At 46.9% G+C, this 17,855-nt stretch overlaps 1 protein-coding gene across 1 annotated transcript in view; it reads right to left on the reverse strand.

Annotated features, from left to right (window-relative positions):
• Positions 1–1,262: 1,262 nt before the first annotated feature.
• The window catches only part of DIP2A (disco interacting protein 2 homolog A), a 210,749-nt gene continuing 194,156 nt past the window's right edge, over positions 1,263–17,855 (reverse strand). Inside the window, exons 27-38 of the mRNA XM_007948674.1 lie at positions 16,580–16,701; positions 16,329–16,440; positions 15,148–15,257; positions 14,576–14,706; positions 13,839–14,007; positions 12,257–12,427; positions 9,869–9,930; positions 9,024–9,081; positions 5,331–5,405; positions 3,149–3,323; positions 2,344–2,467; positions 1,263–1,515 (exon numbers count right to left, since the gene is read on the reverse strand). Coding sequence (XP_007946865.1) covers positions 1,263–1,515; positions 2,344–2,467; positions 3,149–3,323; positions 5,331–5,405; positions 9,024–9,081; positions 9,869–9,930; positions 12,257–12,427; positions 13,839–14,007; positions 14,576–14,706; positions 15,148–15,257; positions 16,329–16,440; positions 16,580–16,701 — 1,562 coding nt within the window. The remainder of the gene's footprint in view (positions 1,516–2,343; positions 2,468–3,148; positions 3,324–5,330; positions 5,406–9,023; positions 9,082–9,868; positions 9,931–12,256; positions 12,428–13,838; positions 14,008–14,575; positions 14,707–15,147; positions 15,258–16,328; positions 16,441–16,579; positions 16,702–17,855) is intronic.

Genomic DNA, 17,855 nt, shown 5'->3' on the forward strand with positions numbered 1-17,855 from the left:
ATAAAATAACTGAATATGGTTTGGTCAAATTTTATAGGCATAGAACTCAAAATGTGAAAGCAGCTGATGTAAGACCATCTCACCTTCAATGTTAAGACAAAGCTTTCAACATCACTTGCCCATTACTACAGAATGTTCACAAAACAGCATGAAGAATATGAAACCTTAGACTTTTCCATCAATGCTTAATTGACTTGGAATACAACAAATGCTTTACACTTCTGCTGTATTGAGAAGAGTTAATATTGTAATGTTATGAAAACAAACAAGTTAACTAAACTGCTGTTGTTGTTGTTGTTATGTGCCGTCGAGTCGGCCCCGACTCATAGCGACCCCTCCTTGGGTTTCCGAGGCAGTATCACTACGGAAGTAGGATTGCCCAACCTTCCTTCCGAGGAGTGGCTGGTGGGTTTGAACCGCCAGCCATCCGGTTAGCAGGCAAGTGTCTTAGCCACTATGCTACCAGAGCTCCTAACTAAACTGCATGAAATATCAAACTTAGGAAAGTAGTTTAAAACTAAATGCTGACTTACCTTTCTGAAATAGAGTATCTACCTAACTTGACAGTCCAGCATGGCACTCACCGTGTATTAGTGACCATGTATGCAGACACTCAGGCACACCTTTCTTAATAAAGAAACCAGCAAAGAGAAGACACTGTGTGCAGTCACAGCACTGTGCCACAGAGCCAGGACTCACTCACTTTTCCATCAGCTTTTCTGGGCTCAGCTGCCTTATTGTGAAATGGAAGTGAGGAAATTGTACTAAGGGCCTCGAAGGTTTTTTTTTTTTCCAGCATACATTTCTCATTTGGCGTGGGAATAAATAATTCAATTTTAAAAATCAGAAACTCTATTTTTAGCTTAAAGAAAGTGCAAACTCGTGATACAGTAGAGAACAACTGCGTGTCTGCAGTTTCTCACCTTGCCCATACTGGGCCTTTCCTTTTCCAGTCACCCACCTGTTAAAACACTGACATTCATGTTTTCTAAATGTCCTTGGCAAATTCAAAACATTTCTTTAAATAATTCAGGAAATGCTTTCCAAGATGGTATCTGGGAAATTGTGAAGACAGATCTGTAACAGCAGAGGGAGTGACGGCATTTTGCGATGACAGGTGTCTTTCCCTCTAGTGGCTGGAGACACATCAGCATTTCCACAAGTTAAGACACTTTTGACTGGTTTCAATGCCCTAAAGCCTGAATTATGACAATTGTAAGAATCTCATTTTAATGCTCTCTTCTTGGATGTGTGCTGTTTCATCACATGTTGTAGGCGACATAGATGGGGTCCAGCTGGTCAGCCAGGAAACCATCCCTAAGGTGCATGCGCTGCTTCTCACCCCGTGAGTTGATGGGGATCACACCTGGATCCACGATGACCACCACACCAACAACCAGATAGTGCTCTTCCAGCACCACATTGGTCACCAGGGCTACCAGGTCCAGCGCGTCCTGCTCTAGGCCCTCCAACTCCACTACCACCACCAGCAGGTTGGTCCAAGTGAAGACAGCACTGCAGGTGACAAGACAGGTACTGTCAAATGGGTGTGGTGCAGCTGCTCGTGTCCAATGACATTCAGTAATAGGCATCAAATGACAGTAATGAAAAATAACTGCTGCATGTTCATTAACGTGACACTGCTGCTTAATACCACTTACTACTTAAAAGTTACATTAAACATGTTTTATGTTGTCGTTGTTGTTGTTATGTGCTGTCGAGTAGGACCCAACTCATAGTAACCCCTCCTTGAGTTTCCGAGGCAGTATCACTATGGAAGCAGATTGCCCCATCTTCCTGCTGAGGAGTGGCTGGTGGGTTTGAACCACCAGTCTTCTGATTAGCAGTTAAGTGCCTTAGGCACTATGCTACCAGAGCTCCCAAAATAGGAGCATATATTTTAATTACTACTAAAAAGTTATGGTAAATGTATTTTTAGAGGTATGTATTTTGATAAAGTTTTCACTAAGAATCAAAAGTATGACTTGATGTTGAAGCTATATCTGCCCCATGCAAGCTTTCTACCAAGTGAAGAAATCATGAATCATGATCATTTAAATTAAAAAACTCATGTTAAAAGCAGAAACATTTCAGGATTAAAACTGTGGATATCTTACATTTTGCCTTTGTATTTGGGGATATTCTCTTGGTTTAAAACTGATCACAAAAACAGATCAAACATAACCCAAACAATTAATGGCAGTGTGTCTCACAAAGTGTACTAGACTCATCATTGTGGCCCTGTAGCATCCAGCCCTCCAGTGTCCAGCATGTACTTAAACAGAGATGCCCACTTCCAGAGTGCACTGCCCAGCACCACCCCCAGAGCCCCAGGGCCCTCACCACTCGGCAATGCTCCTGTGTGCCCGGATCACTGAGGTCTCAATGTCGATGGGGTGGTACCGCATGCCTCTCAGTTCAAGTGTCTCATCCAGGGATCCGACGACATACAGTGCATCGTGCCGCTCTGTGAGAGCACACATTTGAACATGCAGGAAGTCAGCGTGCCCCAGCAAAGCCACCCTGACTTCCTCCCCATGGGTCTGTGCTATCCTCAACCACACACTCTCTTGAACCAGAAGCTGGTCACCTGAACATCAAGGGGATTGCAGATTGTGGGGACAGGCTTACCGAAGTACTGCAGCTTATCCTGACTCTGATCAATTAAGATCTGTTATTTCTACAGCAAGTAGAAAAGTTACGCCCATGTACAAACATGTGTTTAAAATTATTTTTATCCCTAGAAACACAGCGTCTACAGGGGCTATAAGTTCTGATTGGATCCAGTTAGCTGTTAAGGCAACAGGGTCCTGCATACACTAACTACAACTCTGAATGGGTCGTGGACAGAATGGTCATGTTAGTTAAACAAGCACAGAGATTCTGGTTGACACCAAGTTGGTAAATATGGCCTGCTAGGAAGGGCTGGATCTGCTGGGAACCTGACAGCCAACCCCAGCAGTCAAAGGACAATGAAGAGCAGCCACAGAGGGAGCATATCACAGGGATTTGTCACCCCTGCACAGTGGTCTGTGAGCAGCAAGGTGAACCCACAGATAATAGAAAGGCCTTGGAGGGACTGTGGACAGAGTGTCCCTCCACTCTGGATACACTCACATACCCTGTGGCAGCCCCAGGTCATCCTCACCTCCACTGGCATCTGTGAGCTCCGTCCTCCGTAGGAAGCCAAGGTATCCAGTCCTGGCCCAGATTGTCTGGGTGTCTCCAAAGCTCAGCCGGGCACTGAAGTGGTCAGCATGCAGTGCCTCCTCCCCATACACTGTGTAGTACCCAGTGGCGTTGTGGGGGCTGCTCACCCAGATCTGGGGCCAAGGGGATAGGATGTCACACATCACAAATGTGCTGCTTTACGGCAGTACCCAGGCCCTGCTGAAGAACAACACTCACAAAACCTCTTATGGACTCTTCCACATTGATAAACAGTGTGGCATGGAAAGGGTGTTATTTTTAGTATCTTTTATCTGGGAAGCTAAATTAGAAGTACAGGCAAATGCCTATATGACTATAAGACCAGAAGAACTAGATGGTGCCTAGCTACCACTGTCAACCACTTGGAGGGGAATCTATGTAGGAGATCCTGGACAGAGAGGGAGAACAATGTGGAACAAAACTCAAAAACATTTGGGAAAAAAAAAAAGGGGGACCAGGTTTGCTGGTCTGATAGAGCCTGGTGGAACCACTGAGACTATGGCTCCTAGCTGCCCTTCAAGTCTGGAATTGAACCCACACCTGTGGCTTCCAGCCAAACAAAAGACAGGCATATGAGGTGAACATTTACCCAAGGTAGATACACTCCTTGGAGAGAACAATCATGGGAGAAAGAAAGGCTGTTTATGCACAAGGAGACAGCTCAGGGGCCAGGAGTGCATGGAAGGATGGACACAGGGAAGAGGTAACTATCAGGAGAAAGTGGGAGGGGAGCTGTTGCATTGGGGTAAATTGTAGTCAATGTCATGAGACAAAGTGTATATGAACTGCTGTATGGAAAGTGAATTTGCTCTGTAAATTTTCACCCAAATCACAATAAAAAAAAAAGAAGAAAAAAAAAGTAAGTGAATTTGCTCTGTAAACTTTCACCCAAACCACAATTAAAAAAAAAAAAAAAAAACCAGAATGTACAAACCAATTTGCTCTGTAAACTTTTACCCAAATCACAATAAAAAGTTATAAGAAACAAAGAAAAAAAAAACTCCTTCAGTAAAGTCTTCCTCTCCTTTGGCCCAGGAATGACATTTGTAGGTCTCTGTCCTGCATGAATGAGCCCAAGATGTAACACAACGTTCCTCAGATCAAAAAGGCTGCTGTTCATAATTAAGAAAAAGCTGGAAACCATCTTCATGTCCACAACAGGGACAAGTTGTACTAATGAGGTCACTAGCAGAATGGGACATGTGCAGCCATGTAGAATCATGTCATAGCAAAAGGGCTGGCATAACAAGCCTGCATCTGTGGAGCACACAGGTATGAATGTGCTGAACACAGAGGACCACAGCCGCGCAATGACAGTAGGCACTCTGGAGATGCGAAACATGCTACCAGTTGGTCCTCAGCTACAGCTCAGCAAAGGTGAGAGCCTGAGGACTGTCCTGGGCATTCTTTAAAACAAGCCCAAAGTGAAGAATGCCACCTTCCACCCTGTAGCCTGTACTCTCACATGAACACCTCACCTCAAGAGAGAAGGGCATGGCAGATGAGACAGGAGGCAGGTTTCCCCTACTACTCACACCCACAGAGACCATTTCTCTGGGCATCTCTGTCGCCTTGACAAACTTGGCCTGGCTGCCTGAGGGCCCCTTACACCAGCACTGAAGTCCCAGCTCCTTCTGCCTTTCCTGTCAAATGCTAGCCCCTCTCCACAGCCCTCTTTGGGTAGGCTCCTGGCTGGGCAAGCAACTGCTTTTTTAGAACAGCTGGAGGTGTTCTGCTCACAGCAGTCACTCACTCCACTCTCCTGCTGCTTATTCCTGAGCAGCTCCCCTCACCCCAAAGACCTCAAATCTTGGGGTTCCCTCTGCTGGCAGTGGCAGCATAAGCTGTAGAGCTGCACAGAACCCTTGGGGGAGGGTGTGGGGACATTAGTAATCCCACATGGTGGTGGGGACAGGGATGTACATGTTCACAGGGTCAAACAGCTTCCAGCAGATCCCAAAGGAATCTGTATCTCAAAGGGTTGAGAAATCCTGTATCTGGGCAGAAAGATAAGGAAAGTAAAGAGCAGTAACACTAGAGGGCTGAAACTCAGGGTACATGCATGGACCCCACTTCCACAGAGCCCCTCTCCCTCCCTGCTGAGCCCTAGCAATGCTCACCTCTCCCAAATGTGAGTCTCCAAGGGGCCCTTTGGTTTCGGTGTGCGCAATAATGACCTTCACCCCCGGGAGGATCTGGAAAGAAAATTGAGTCCCATGTTAAAGAAAACACTATGTAAGGCACTTCTGATTAAATTATTTTCTAAAAAAATCCTTGGGAAGCTAATTTAATATATATATGACTGGCTGGAAGTGAAGAAAGCATTCCCAATTTGAGTTAATTTTTAAAGAAACAAGAGACATTAAGGTAAAAATAAAACTGAATCTTAGTAACTACTTCAGTTCCTAAGATTGGATCTTGTTTAGTGCAGAGGTGAGGAGTCTACTTTAAACTCTCATTAGATCACAGAATGTTTCCCAATCAGCTACCCCTCCATTTAGAGACTCAATGCTCAGGGCTGCAGAGCCCAACCTTGCTGGCTCATGGGCTCGCAGCCCTCCTCAGGCAGACTCCACTGAGCCTCTTTCTACTTGTCCTTGGCAGCAAGTTCTCCATCTTGAGACTAGCTGCTGGCAGCCTACCCTATGCCAATTCCAAGGGACAGAGGCCGCCACCTCCTATCCAGTGCTCTACACTTGTCCTAGTACTATGGAAAACACTGCAGGGAAAAGGTCTTAGTCTCTCCAGGGCTTGAGGTTGAGCCACCTGGGCTACACTGGGCCTGGTCACCTGTCGACTGTGTGCACCTTGGGCAGATGTGAGGAGTCATAGGAAGGCAGGTGGGAGCACAGGATATGGTTGCTCTTCCCATGACACCTGGGTCAGTGCCAGACCTTCTTTCCCATCCATTGTTGTGCCCTTTTCATGCCCTGCCCTGCTGGGATCACCCTGCCTCCTGGATGCTGTTGTAGCCTCTGACTTCTTCCCTACGTGGTCTACCTGAACCCCAAAGTCAGACTTCTCTTTCCAAAAAGCAAATCAGGCCCAAATTATTTGTAATAGCAAAGTATGAGAGGGAAAAAGTCTAACAAAAGGGATGGCTGAAAAATCACAGTGCATGAAAAAAAAAAAATGATAGTGCAGGATATATGATAGATTAACAGGCACTAAGAAGATTTGCTTAAGGCTTCAGGACACAGGGAAAATAAGCTTAAGTTTACAAAAAAAAAAAGGCAAAGCAAGACTTTGTGGAACGTGAGCTCTGGTTAATGAAAATGCATTTGTACATGTGCTCAGAAAAAGGCAGAAAAGTCCATAAACCTCATGTTGTCCAGGGACCACGTTTCTCTGTTCTTGAGTCATTACACTCATGAGTCCTGTCTCAGCTGGCTTACTTAAGAGTACCTTTCTGAAAAGGGGCATGTGGGTGGTGTACTTCTCAAGACCTTGCACAACTCTCTGTTGCATCTGTGTGTTCACACATTCCTTCACTCATTCACTCATCCACTTATTTCCTCATTCACCCATTCATTCACTTGTTCTTACATTTGGGAAATATTTTGGAGCACCTACTCTTTTATTTATTTAATTTTTATTGTGATCTGAGTGAAAGTTTACAGAGAAAATTCATTTTACACACAACAGTTCATACACATTTCATTTCACGACACTGACTACAATTCCGTACAATGTAACAGCTCTCTTCCCACTTCCTCCCTATAGTTACTTCTTCCTTGTATCCTCCTTTCCTATGCATTCCTACTTCCTAAGATATCTCCCTGTGCAAATATTGTCCTTCTGTTTGCCCATGATTGATAGTTCTAAAGAGTGTATGAACCTGATGTAAACGTTTACCCTATATGCCTGTCTATTGTTTGGCTGGAAGCCATGGGAGTGAGTTCAATTCTAGACCTGAAGGGTAACTAGGGGGCCATATCTTGGGGATTTCACCAGGCTCTATCAGACCAGTAAACCTGGTCTTTTTTTTATGGTTTTGAGTTTTGTTCCACATTGTTCTCCCACTCTATCCAGGATCTCCTGTACTGATCCCTTTCCGAATGGTTGGCAGTGGTAGCTGGGCACCATCTGGTTCTTCTGGTCTCATGGTAATAGAGGCTGAAGACAAAATGGTCCACTAGTCCCCTGGACCGATTGCTTCCAGGAGTCTTTGATTTTCTTCTTTCTGCTTTGCTCTGGACAAGGAGAGAACCACTGTTGCATCTAGATGGCCACTTGCAAGCTTCTAAGACTCAGTCACTACTCACGAAAGTAGGAGGTAGAACATTTTTGTGTAGTATTTTTGAGCTTGATGTCCCCTTTGACCATGGTCCTGAGCTCGCAGGTCCAACAATTCACTCCATCAGGTGGTTGACTCCGCCTAAGAAGTCATCATAACTTCGCCCTCTGTCAGTTCCAGTTATATGGACATTCTTACAGCACATACAAAAACGTATATATAGAAATATCATCCACCAACCTTTTATATAGTCATGGGTATATTCCCTTTTGCCTAAACATTCCTGATCATTCAGCCTATCTACCTATTTATCTGTAGATTAGTGTTTGTTATCCCTGATAACACAATATTGTGTATGTAAAAGGGTTTATCTTTGTTGTCTGTACCTCTTGTGCACCTCTCTGTGTTTTCTTTTTCCTTAGTGTTATTGAGTTGGTCACTTGCTTTTGGTATACTGATTTTCCCTTCACCCAAATCACTACTTGTCTCTACCTCTCTAGCAGTGTTCCTTTCCCTTCCCTCCTGGAGCACCTATTCTTGACTGCTAATCAGAAGGTGGTGGTTCAAACCTACTAGGTGCTCCACAGAAGGAAGATGAGGCAATCTACTTCCGTAAAGATTTACGGCCTCGGACACCCAATGGGGGTCACTATGAATCCAAATCAACTCGGTGGCAGTGGGTTTGGTTTTTGGTTTTACTCTTCCAGTTTGGTTTTTGGTTTTACTGCTAAGACAGGTAATGAAAACACAGCCACAAGTGAGGCAGGTTCCTCACAGGCTCCCAAGGGGTTGGCATTGACAAACTGTTGCCCACACCAGGCCAGTGCTATCTGTAGCCCTTCCTGCTTAGTTAAGTGCCTCCACCCCTAGCACCGAGCTGCTCTGGCCCACCCATCTGCACCATGCAACACATAAGTTTAAGTATACAGTCCTCTGGTTTCCAGGGTTTACTTGGTAATTTCAGTGAGTATCTAGCAAATGCAGGAAGTGGGTGTGAGGCTCAGGCTGCCATATTGAGCTGAATGAGCCAGCTGGTACTTTACAATGTGTTCAGTCCACCCATCCAACTCTGTTCAAGTTCATATTTAAACCACGTCCTTTCATTATGACAAAAAGTATGATTCACACTCACCAGACTTGATATATGCTTCTGTCTAATGTTGTACACTGCTCCTGCCTGGGGCTCAGCATACCCATCATCTTTCACCTGTCTGTGTCCTCAGTGCTGAGAATTCTCAGCACTAGTTTCCTTAGCCCCAGTCTTCTCTCCCCTCTCCCAAGGAAATTTCTACTGAGTGTGTATAAAACATTTCAGTCATTATTTCTGTCACCACAAGTTGCCTTGTTTTCTCCCTTTCTTGATTTAAGCTCAGATATTTACTTACAGATGTAAAGTGTCATTTCTGTGTATCTGGAGTAAAAGGGAACGGAGGTGTCCACATGAGCCCAACCCTCCCCAACCATGCACTGATGATGCTCATGAGAGTCTTTGTGGCTCCCAGCATCATCCTCAACTGATGTCTGCGACAGAAAGGAAAGAGATGTATAGTAGAATGCAAGTCTGAGCTTCCCTTACCTTTCCAGACTCCATCAATGGCAGGCTGTGTGGAGAACCCCGTTCTACCAAACGCACCCTGGAATTAACAAGGGAAAAACGTCAGAATAAACTGACCACACAGATGGTCATTTCTAAACAGATTGTGAAGTGACTGGAGTTGATGATCATAATGTCTGTTCATCTGTTGACAGTACCAAGGATGTCAGCCCATTAATACTGCCTGTTGTGGGCACTGGCTTTGGAGGGTCACGCAGAACAGGCCACACGCTGAGGGTCCCCACAGCCCACGGGTCAGCACTGATGCCTGCATGCCTCTGCACACTGCACATTGCTAGTGTTCCCTGCCCAACTGACCTGGCACAGGTCTGCACAGGAACACGGTTTATGTGTCCTCTTGGTTCTCCATGAACTTGGCTGGCTCTTAGCACCCTGACAACCCACCCATGTTAATGTCAGGCTAGAATGAGGCCAATCTGAGAGTCCAAAATTGGGATCTGAGTCTGAAAGCTGGGGGTGCCCTGAATAGCATCTGAACACAGACCATATGCCACAGCCACCCAGCACATGGTCCCATACAGGATTGCCTAGAAAGCCTTTGGCATTCATTGGCTTGTCTTCCACCCTTACCTATAGAAAGCTACATATCAAATGTTCCACCACTGCTGTTCCTGCTGCTTATTTGGACATCCATGGAGCCATGGGGACACAGGTTCTTCTGCTCCTTGGGCAGCTGAGGCCCCTTTGCTCTAGCCAGTGTCCTGCCATGCTCATGGGGCCTGGGAGGGCCACAGACAGTAGACTATGCCTGATGTTCACCATGTGATGGGGAGCAGACCCACCAAGGTAAGGGGTGGGAAGGTTACCTGTCATGGCGTAGTGCCCTCATGTCCACATACACTGTCGTTGGGTCCGGGCCAGCTGTGCCCTAGAAGGAGAGCAGCAGAGTGAATTCTACTTGGGGCTTTCCTGCTAGCCCTGGCTCAGAGCCTCTATATCCATGGCACAGCCATATGGTTTGTCCTGAGACCAACAGTTGCTGCAAGCTCTGCCCAAAGGGCTCATGGTCCCTGGTGCCAGGCTGGTATGTGGTGATAGTGGATGAACATGTCAACTACGCAAACTAAAATTACAGCTCTAGTATGTCCTATCCCCACTGAGCTCTAGACTATGATGGAAACAGCTTCACTGGATTCTGGGGAGTATTTCCACCAGTTGCCCAGGGTATGATGGCCTCATACTACCCGACTTGAGTCTATAAGGACTGAGCATGGCAGAGATTCTCTGAGAGATGAAGGGATGATAGTCCTCAATCTCTCTCTTTTCACCGATGACATTCATTCTGACTGATTGAAGGATACCATGTACCATCTTATTAAAGAATATCAAATCAAACAAACACTGACTTCATTTTCTGAAAATCCCAGACAACATACTACATCTTTTCTGGAATTAAAACAAGACTCCTGCATTGAAACTAAACAATGCCCTTCCTCTCAAGGCAATGCTGTGAACATTCATTTTTTAAAAAAACAGTTTTACTCTTACATTTAGTTACAAAGGAGTTATTATAACATGTCAAGTAACATTCACTATAAGCAGAGTAAGACAGTGAAAGCGGCACTGGTTTATCTGAAGCAGAGGAGTGGGGCACGGGCACATGAGGTCGTACCTGCTCAGCCAGCTTTCCCAGCCTGTTTGGCTGACAGAGGTAAGGGAGGCCAGGAGAGCGGGGACAGAGAGGAGACAGCCACGAGGAGACACACACAGAAGGCAGCAGGAACATGAGAAATACATAGAGAGAACAAAATGCATCACTTAAAGAACAAACGTGGTCTCCAAGTACACTTTTGCAACCCTGCTGTAATTCCACACATCCCACACGTGTTATACACGTGTTGACAAATGGAATAGACTAAAGCACAGCACACGCTTTTGGTGTAGCACTGTGGTCAAGTGTAAGCATGGTAGCACCCAGGGCCCAAGTGCACATTTTAGGAGCAGAAAAGACATTCTAGGCCTTGAAAAAAGGCCTTGCCCAGTCTCCTCCTGCCACACAGGGAGAGCTCAGCATTCTTTGCATGGTCAAGGGCATCAGCAGCAATGATAGGGACACAGGACAATGTTGCCATAACAAACACATTTTCTACAGTTAAGATATGGCTTGTGCTCTAGTCTGGCACATGCTGGCCAGGGGCAGCAGGGCTCTGAGGAAAGGGACGAGACCAGTCAAACGTTCTGTTAACTGAAACAGTCCCAGCCCTGGGCTCTGTTTTGGGTGGTGCTGGCTCAGGATGATGCCTTCTCCTCCCAATGACTCCCATACCATGTGAGTGAGGAAGGCATTCAACAGTGGGCCATTTAACATGCTGTTTGGTTTTAAGATGTTTTAGAAAAAAGAAATTGAGATACCAACACAAAATCTGGAAAGAAACCTAGTCAACTAAAGTATCTCTAAATAGCCCTGGATACTCAGTTTCTGAAACTATTTCTTTTCAGCATGTAAAATACCTCAAGGCTTCAAAAATCAGTTTGGGGCAATAAAAATGATCACATTTATAGACGTTTCTATCTAAAATTACTAGAAGCTTAAGATAATAAAATAGATCATTCATGTTTTAAAACATAATTGCATCTTATATCCAACTTAGAGATTTTTTTTTTCATTTCCTGTGTTCCCCATTTCCATGTGTCCTTCTTTCCTATCCCTCCCTTCTTGCCTTCTGAACTTTGTCCCTGAGCAAATGCTGCCTTTTTTATCTCAAATTGCTGACTGTCCTAAAAATGCATACTTACCTGGTGTTATTGTTCATCTTAGAGACCTGTCTCCTGTCTACTGCTTGGCTGTAAGTTGAGCCACAGGAGTCAGTTCAGTTCTAAGGGTGACTAAGGGCCATAGTCTCTTGGATTCTACCAATCTCTACCCAATCAGATAGCCTAGTCTTTTTAATGATTAACTTAGAGATTCTTATAGGCAAGATAACAGTCACTGTTAAAAAACTATTTGTGTTTTTCTCCAAATAAGTCTTTGTTCATCAATGAGAATAGAGTATCTTTTAAAATAAAGCAAGCCTTCCTAGGTCTCAAAGCTAAAAAACCAATTACAAATATATCATCAAAATTTCAGGAGGAGAATCAGATGGGGCAAGAAGCTCTAAGAAGCTTGATCCACATTTCTTGCCTAGGTTATTAGAAAACTGCCCACCAACCATGTGGAGATGGAGTACCACAGCCCCAGGTGGGCACACTCTCACCTGCAAGCAGATGGCCACATTGACCCTGCACCCAAAGGTGGTGCTCACAGCACGTGCCGATAGGCCCAGGTCTTTGAAGAGCTTGGAGAAGGACTGTGTCAGGGTGATGCGAGGTCGCTCCTCCGCCACCACCATGCAGGTACGCACACAGGACAGGTTCACACCTCGCATCTGTGGAGAAGTGGCAGTCGGGTCCATGCTGGGTGAAGACACTTAGGACCCTGCTGGGAACTTCTGGGTGGGGATCACACATCAGACCCCAGGTCTGGCCAACCACTAAAGCTGGGCTGGAAACAAAGCCCTTTCCTCTCCTTGGCCCCTGTGGTTCCTTCTGAATTCTAAGGGCTGAAACACTAACATTCAACCCATTGCATTGTGCTCTATTTCTGCCCTCCTCCTGCACTGATGTCTCCTTACACTCTCTCCTGCCCCAGGTCCATGAGGACCTAGCAGTGAGCCCAAAGTGGAGCTGTCCCTGAACCCTCCTTCTGCAGGAGACATTGCAGGCCTTAGGCAATCCACTAACCCAACTGGCTGGGAGATGCTGGGAGGGTCTCTGGTTCTTCTGTGTCCTGTAGGTGCAAAAGTGTACGGACAATGACTTCATCTTGCCATGGGTTGCTAGGAGGATGGCCAGGTTAGAGCTAGTGACTGCCATTAACCTTCTAAGGTGGAGTCTCTTGGTGTTGAGCTTCCCCTCAACTCCTCTCTGACATTTATCTGTGGCCCTCACTTTCAGCTAGTCCCTCTGACATCTGCCCTTGATCCGACCCTCCATGGTACTGCTAGGATCCATCAAGACCCACCAGTCTCCTCCCTGACCTCCTGCAGTGGCCTGCACCTCCAGCCCCTCACTTTGTGGGGTCCCTGAAATGACTGTTCAAAGATGCACCACTGACTGTGCTATCTAGTTCCAGGCCTGCATCTCCCATACTCCTCCCCACCCCCTCTGATGCAGGGCACCCCCTCCAAGGCTACCCCTGTGGGCTGTCCAGTTGGCTCCCCCTTCACATTCTCTCCCTGGCCCCTGCATGGCCTGTCAAGGAAGATGTAGAAGGGCTACGCAAGAAGACGCAAGCACAGCCTGCATTGGGCAGAGCATGACTGGGCACAGCAGGGTCTAGAGAAGGATAACGTGCACCGGGAAAGGGGTTCTTCCAATTTCCACAAATTCCAAGAAGGAGGCTTGGGAGTCGTTTATTATTTTAAAACTTCCCAGGGTCCTAGCATGTGGCCAGTTTAAGAGTCCCTGCAGCCAACCCCTTCCTGAAGAAGAGATAAGGGAAAGACAAACAAGGTGGTGTAGGGAAGCCATCAGGACACATGAAGCCACCAGGACATTTCTGTGGCACTTGTCCATGAATATGCACTCAGCCCATGACCCTGCAAACATGACTCTACAAACATGGCAGTCACCCTGTGACTCCTCATCCTGTAAGCCTGTGGAAGTACCTAACTATTGCATGACCCCTCACCCTATGACCCTGCAGATTAATCCTGCAGGTTACTCTGTAACTCCTTATCCTACAGATATGTACTGTCACCTTGTGACCCTCACCCCTCACCCTGTTGGTGCACTCACCCTGAGAGCACCTGTCTGTGTGCCCAGGCCCTTGGTGCACATCTCCATCACTGAGTAGGAGCAGAAGGTGACACGGGCCTTGTACTGACTGACTGCAGACAGCCATAGTGAGACGTTGCTCTCTAGCTCCAGAGGGGGCACCAGGACAGACTGGTGTCCTGAGTAGACACTGCAACAGACAAGCATGGGGCTGTGTCAAGCATTTGGGAGCATGGATCTAGAATCCTCCCCACACTCTCTAGCCATGTCCTGAAACAGTACAGGGAAAGTGGCCCACTGTATCGGGACAAACAGCATCCACTCTGAAAGATGCATTGTCACTTCCTAATACTTGAAGGGATAAAGTGTTTTTTTTTTCCCCAACTACTACTACTGGATTCTATTTTGTGTATTTTTATGCATTTTACTTAATTTCACACTCAGACTCTACCCACTCCCAAACACACACATAGTCAATTTCTTTCGTTTACATGATGTATCACCATGAGCCCACCTACACAGGCACCAAGGGGGAGGCCACCCCAGGGCTCCCACCCACCTGCACACAAGCACTCACTTGTGTAAGTGTGCTTACCTGCACAGGTACCACAAAGGGATGCCACTGCAGAGAGCCCACCCACCTGTGTAGGAACATCTACCTACACATAAGCACCTACCTGCACAGACACCAAAGGCTGAGCCCACCACAGGGCACCAAACATCTACAATGAAACACCCACCTACACAGGAACGCTTACCTGCACAGGCACCACAGGGCAAAGCCAAGGCCACAGTAGGGGTCGAGGCAAATGGCGATCTGGCGTGAGGGGTAGAGCTCACACTGCAGCTTTATGGAGCGGCACAAGGCGCTGGTGGCTGCATGTGACATCTGAGAACAGAACAAAAGACTCACTTAATGCAGTTTTCAAACTCCGCCATACACGAGGCAGGCATGCAGCTCCAAATATCCCACAGTACACTGACTGTTTAGTACGCATATGGCTAGCTAAGATTTTGATAACTGCTCTATCCCCTTCTAACCTAAGCAATACCCAGGACATGGCATGTTAAAAATCTACAAAACAAAGTTTCAGGATAATAAAGAATTTTCAGCTAAGTGCTTAGCTCCAACTAAGGAAATGGCTTCATCAAAGCCACCTTCTCAAAGACAACATCCTTAAATCAGAGATTTTAGATGTTAATGCAACACATATAACATGTACTACTGTCAGGCTCACCTCACGCTGGGCCTGTAGGTGTTTAACCATACTTTTAGGGACAGTACTATTGCTCCCTCTACTTCCTGGCAATCACAGTTGGATAGACCCACCTTCACGCCTGCTAGGATCCCTGTGGTAGATACGCTGAAATCCAAGTATGCAAGCACATCTGGGGATGGGGGCCTAAAGATGCTGGCGACCTTCTTTTTTGGTATGTCATCTGTCAGGCAGGAGCATCAGGAGCGTGTTACAGTGCATATTCTGACAACATAAAACCTCCAGGCCTTCACAAAAAACATGCCTGGGCCCACCAAGACCACACTGGGCTCGCTGTGGCCAATGAAGGCAGGCGAGGGGAAAGGGAGGGAACAGCCTCTGGACAGAAGTGCCTTAATTTCTAAGACAGAAAATAAGGCACTTGTCAAAGTTCACAAAACCTGTGGCAGAGCCCTGGTTGATCCAAGAACCCCAACCACAAGAATGGCAGACACAAGCTGGCTTGGTGGGGCAAAGGTGGCATTCACTGCGTGCAAGGGCAATGAGGGGCCCTCCCAGGTGGTCTGCTCCAGGGCCATACACCCTGTTCCACAGCAGCTGTCCCAACACCAACCAGCTCTGGGCCTGATGATAGCATAAAGGTCCAGACTTGGCTTAAAGGAGGTATCTTGTACTTCCACTGTCTACTAGGCACAAGAGAGATATACCCGATCTGCTTTCCAGCCAGGTGCTCAGAACACAGCCGTATATGGTGAGCACAGCTAGGGTAGGCAGGGAGTGATGTTGGCTTGGGTACCTTGATGGCTGGGGGCCAGGGTGTTCTCTGCCCAAGCTGAGCCAGACTTTACCAAGTTGACTACAGTCAGGGGAGTCAGATTAATGACAAAAAGGACACAGCAGCATCCACCAATGACAGGTAATGATACTGGGGAGCACCGTGGGAACTGTGTTGCAAGAGGGCAACAGGAAGCCTCAGACCACTGACAAACTGGTGAGTGGGTTGTCACACGGGGCAACGAAAGGAGCAGAGCCAGGATCCACATCACCGGGGCATAAGCAGGGTGGACTTAGGGGCATACAGGCCATGCTGGCTAGACAGAAACACTAGGAGACCATACTGTAATGTGGACATCACTCAAATAAATGCTGCCATCACATTGTGAGGCCATAGTTACTGAGGTATGCATCTAGCAGTGTCCTCCCCATTCACTTAATGTTTGCTGTTGGCAACAGTGCAATCCCCATAACAAAGAACAGAAAAGGCCCATCCTGGCAAGTACAGGCTGGCTTGTACCTGTGTCTAAGATGGTTGGCCAGGTCCTAATGTCCACGGCAGCAGCAGCCTCCTTGGACTTGAGCAGCCGCATGATAGCCTGGGTTGTGAGGACACATGCAGACTTGCTAACCTGCACAGAGCACAGTAGTGTCAGGCCAAGTGAAACCACACCACCAGGGCAAGAAGGAGGCCACCATGCTCTCCAAGCTGTCCCATCTCCTGTGAACTCTGTTGAGGGAGTGTGCCGCATCAGGACATATGCCGCGCACCTCCACAATCATCTTGACGGTGGGTAGTGTGGTAGCCAGGTTCTGAGGGTGTGGGGGCCTCACGGTGACAGGCACGCAGCCGCAGTACAGGCAGCCATAGAAGGTAGCGATGAGATCCACCCCTGGAGAAACAATGGTTATGTGCCAGTCAGGATGTGCACATCAGCACTGAGGAGCTACTTTGATGTGCCCAAGGACACTTTTTTGAGAAGAAACGGGTGTCCACAAAAATACCAAGAGAAAATCAATCATGCTTTATTTGTAATAAAAGTCACTATCAGCTTAAACAAACATGGTATTTATTAAATATAACATTGTAAGTGATGAAGGGGAAGCCAGCCATATGGTGGGGCAATCCACACAGACGACAGGCGAGGGAGAGATCAGGGCCAGGTTGTTTTATGGGGAAAGGACTCAGGACAAGGGGGCACAGGGCCTGTCCCAACCCTAAGTTACTAGAAATGGAGAAGACTGAACACTAGGGGGCTCAGGGCCTGTTCCCACCTTGAGGCACCAGGAATGGAGGGGGCTGAGAACAAGGGAGGGGACAAGACCCAAGGAATATGTCTTTTGATGTAGGGCTACATGTGGATGGAACAAATAGTCTACACACAGGCTGCTGCTGGGGCTGTATGAGGAGCAACGCCTAAACTCAGACTCATGGCAGAAGTGACTTTTAGTGAAACTTTTAGAACAGGTATGAACTAGCCTATAAAGATGTACATCATGCACCCATACCCAGCTGAAATTCCATCCTTATGTTGTGCCCACCCCAATCACACTGCTCTCTCTTCCCTGCATGGCCATGCCTCCAGCCCTCTGCCTTTGGCTTCATACCAGACATGAACAGACTTCACTGCCCCTCCTGAGAGACCCGTCTGATCAATAGCAGTTGCAGGGGACATCAAGTTCAACTGACATAACATACTACACAAAACATTGTTCCACCTCCTACTTTGGTGAGTAGTGACTGGGATCTTAAAAGGTAGCAAGCTGCCATCTAGATGCAACGATGGGTCTCTCCTCGTTCAGAGCAAAGAAGAAGGAAGAAAACCAAAATTCATGGAAACAATTACACCTAGCAACTGGAACACCATCTGATCTGCAGCCTATACAACTATGAGACCAGAAGAACTAGATGGTGCCCGGCTACCACTGTCATCCACTTGGAAGGGAATCTATGTAGGAGATCCTTGATAGAGAGGTAGAACAATGTGGAACAAAACTCAAAATCATTTGGAGAAAAAAAAAAAAAAGTGGGGACTAGTTTTGCTGG

Source organism: Orycteropus afer, unplaced genomic scaffold (assembly GCF_000298275.1).
Source record: "Orycteropus afer afer isolate SDZICR_OR568_19922 unplaced genomic scaffold, OryAfe1.0 scaffold00219, whole genome shotgun sequence".
Classification (NCBI taxonomy): Eukaryota; Metazoa; Chordata; class Mammalia; order Tubulidentata; family Orycteropodidae; genus Orycteropus; species Orycteropus afer.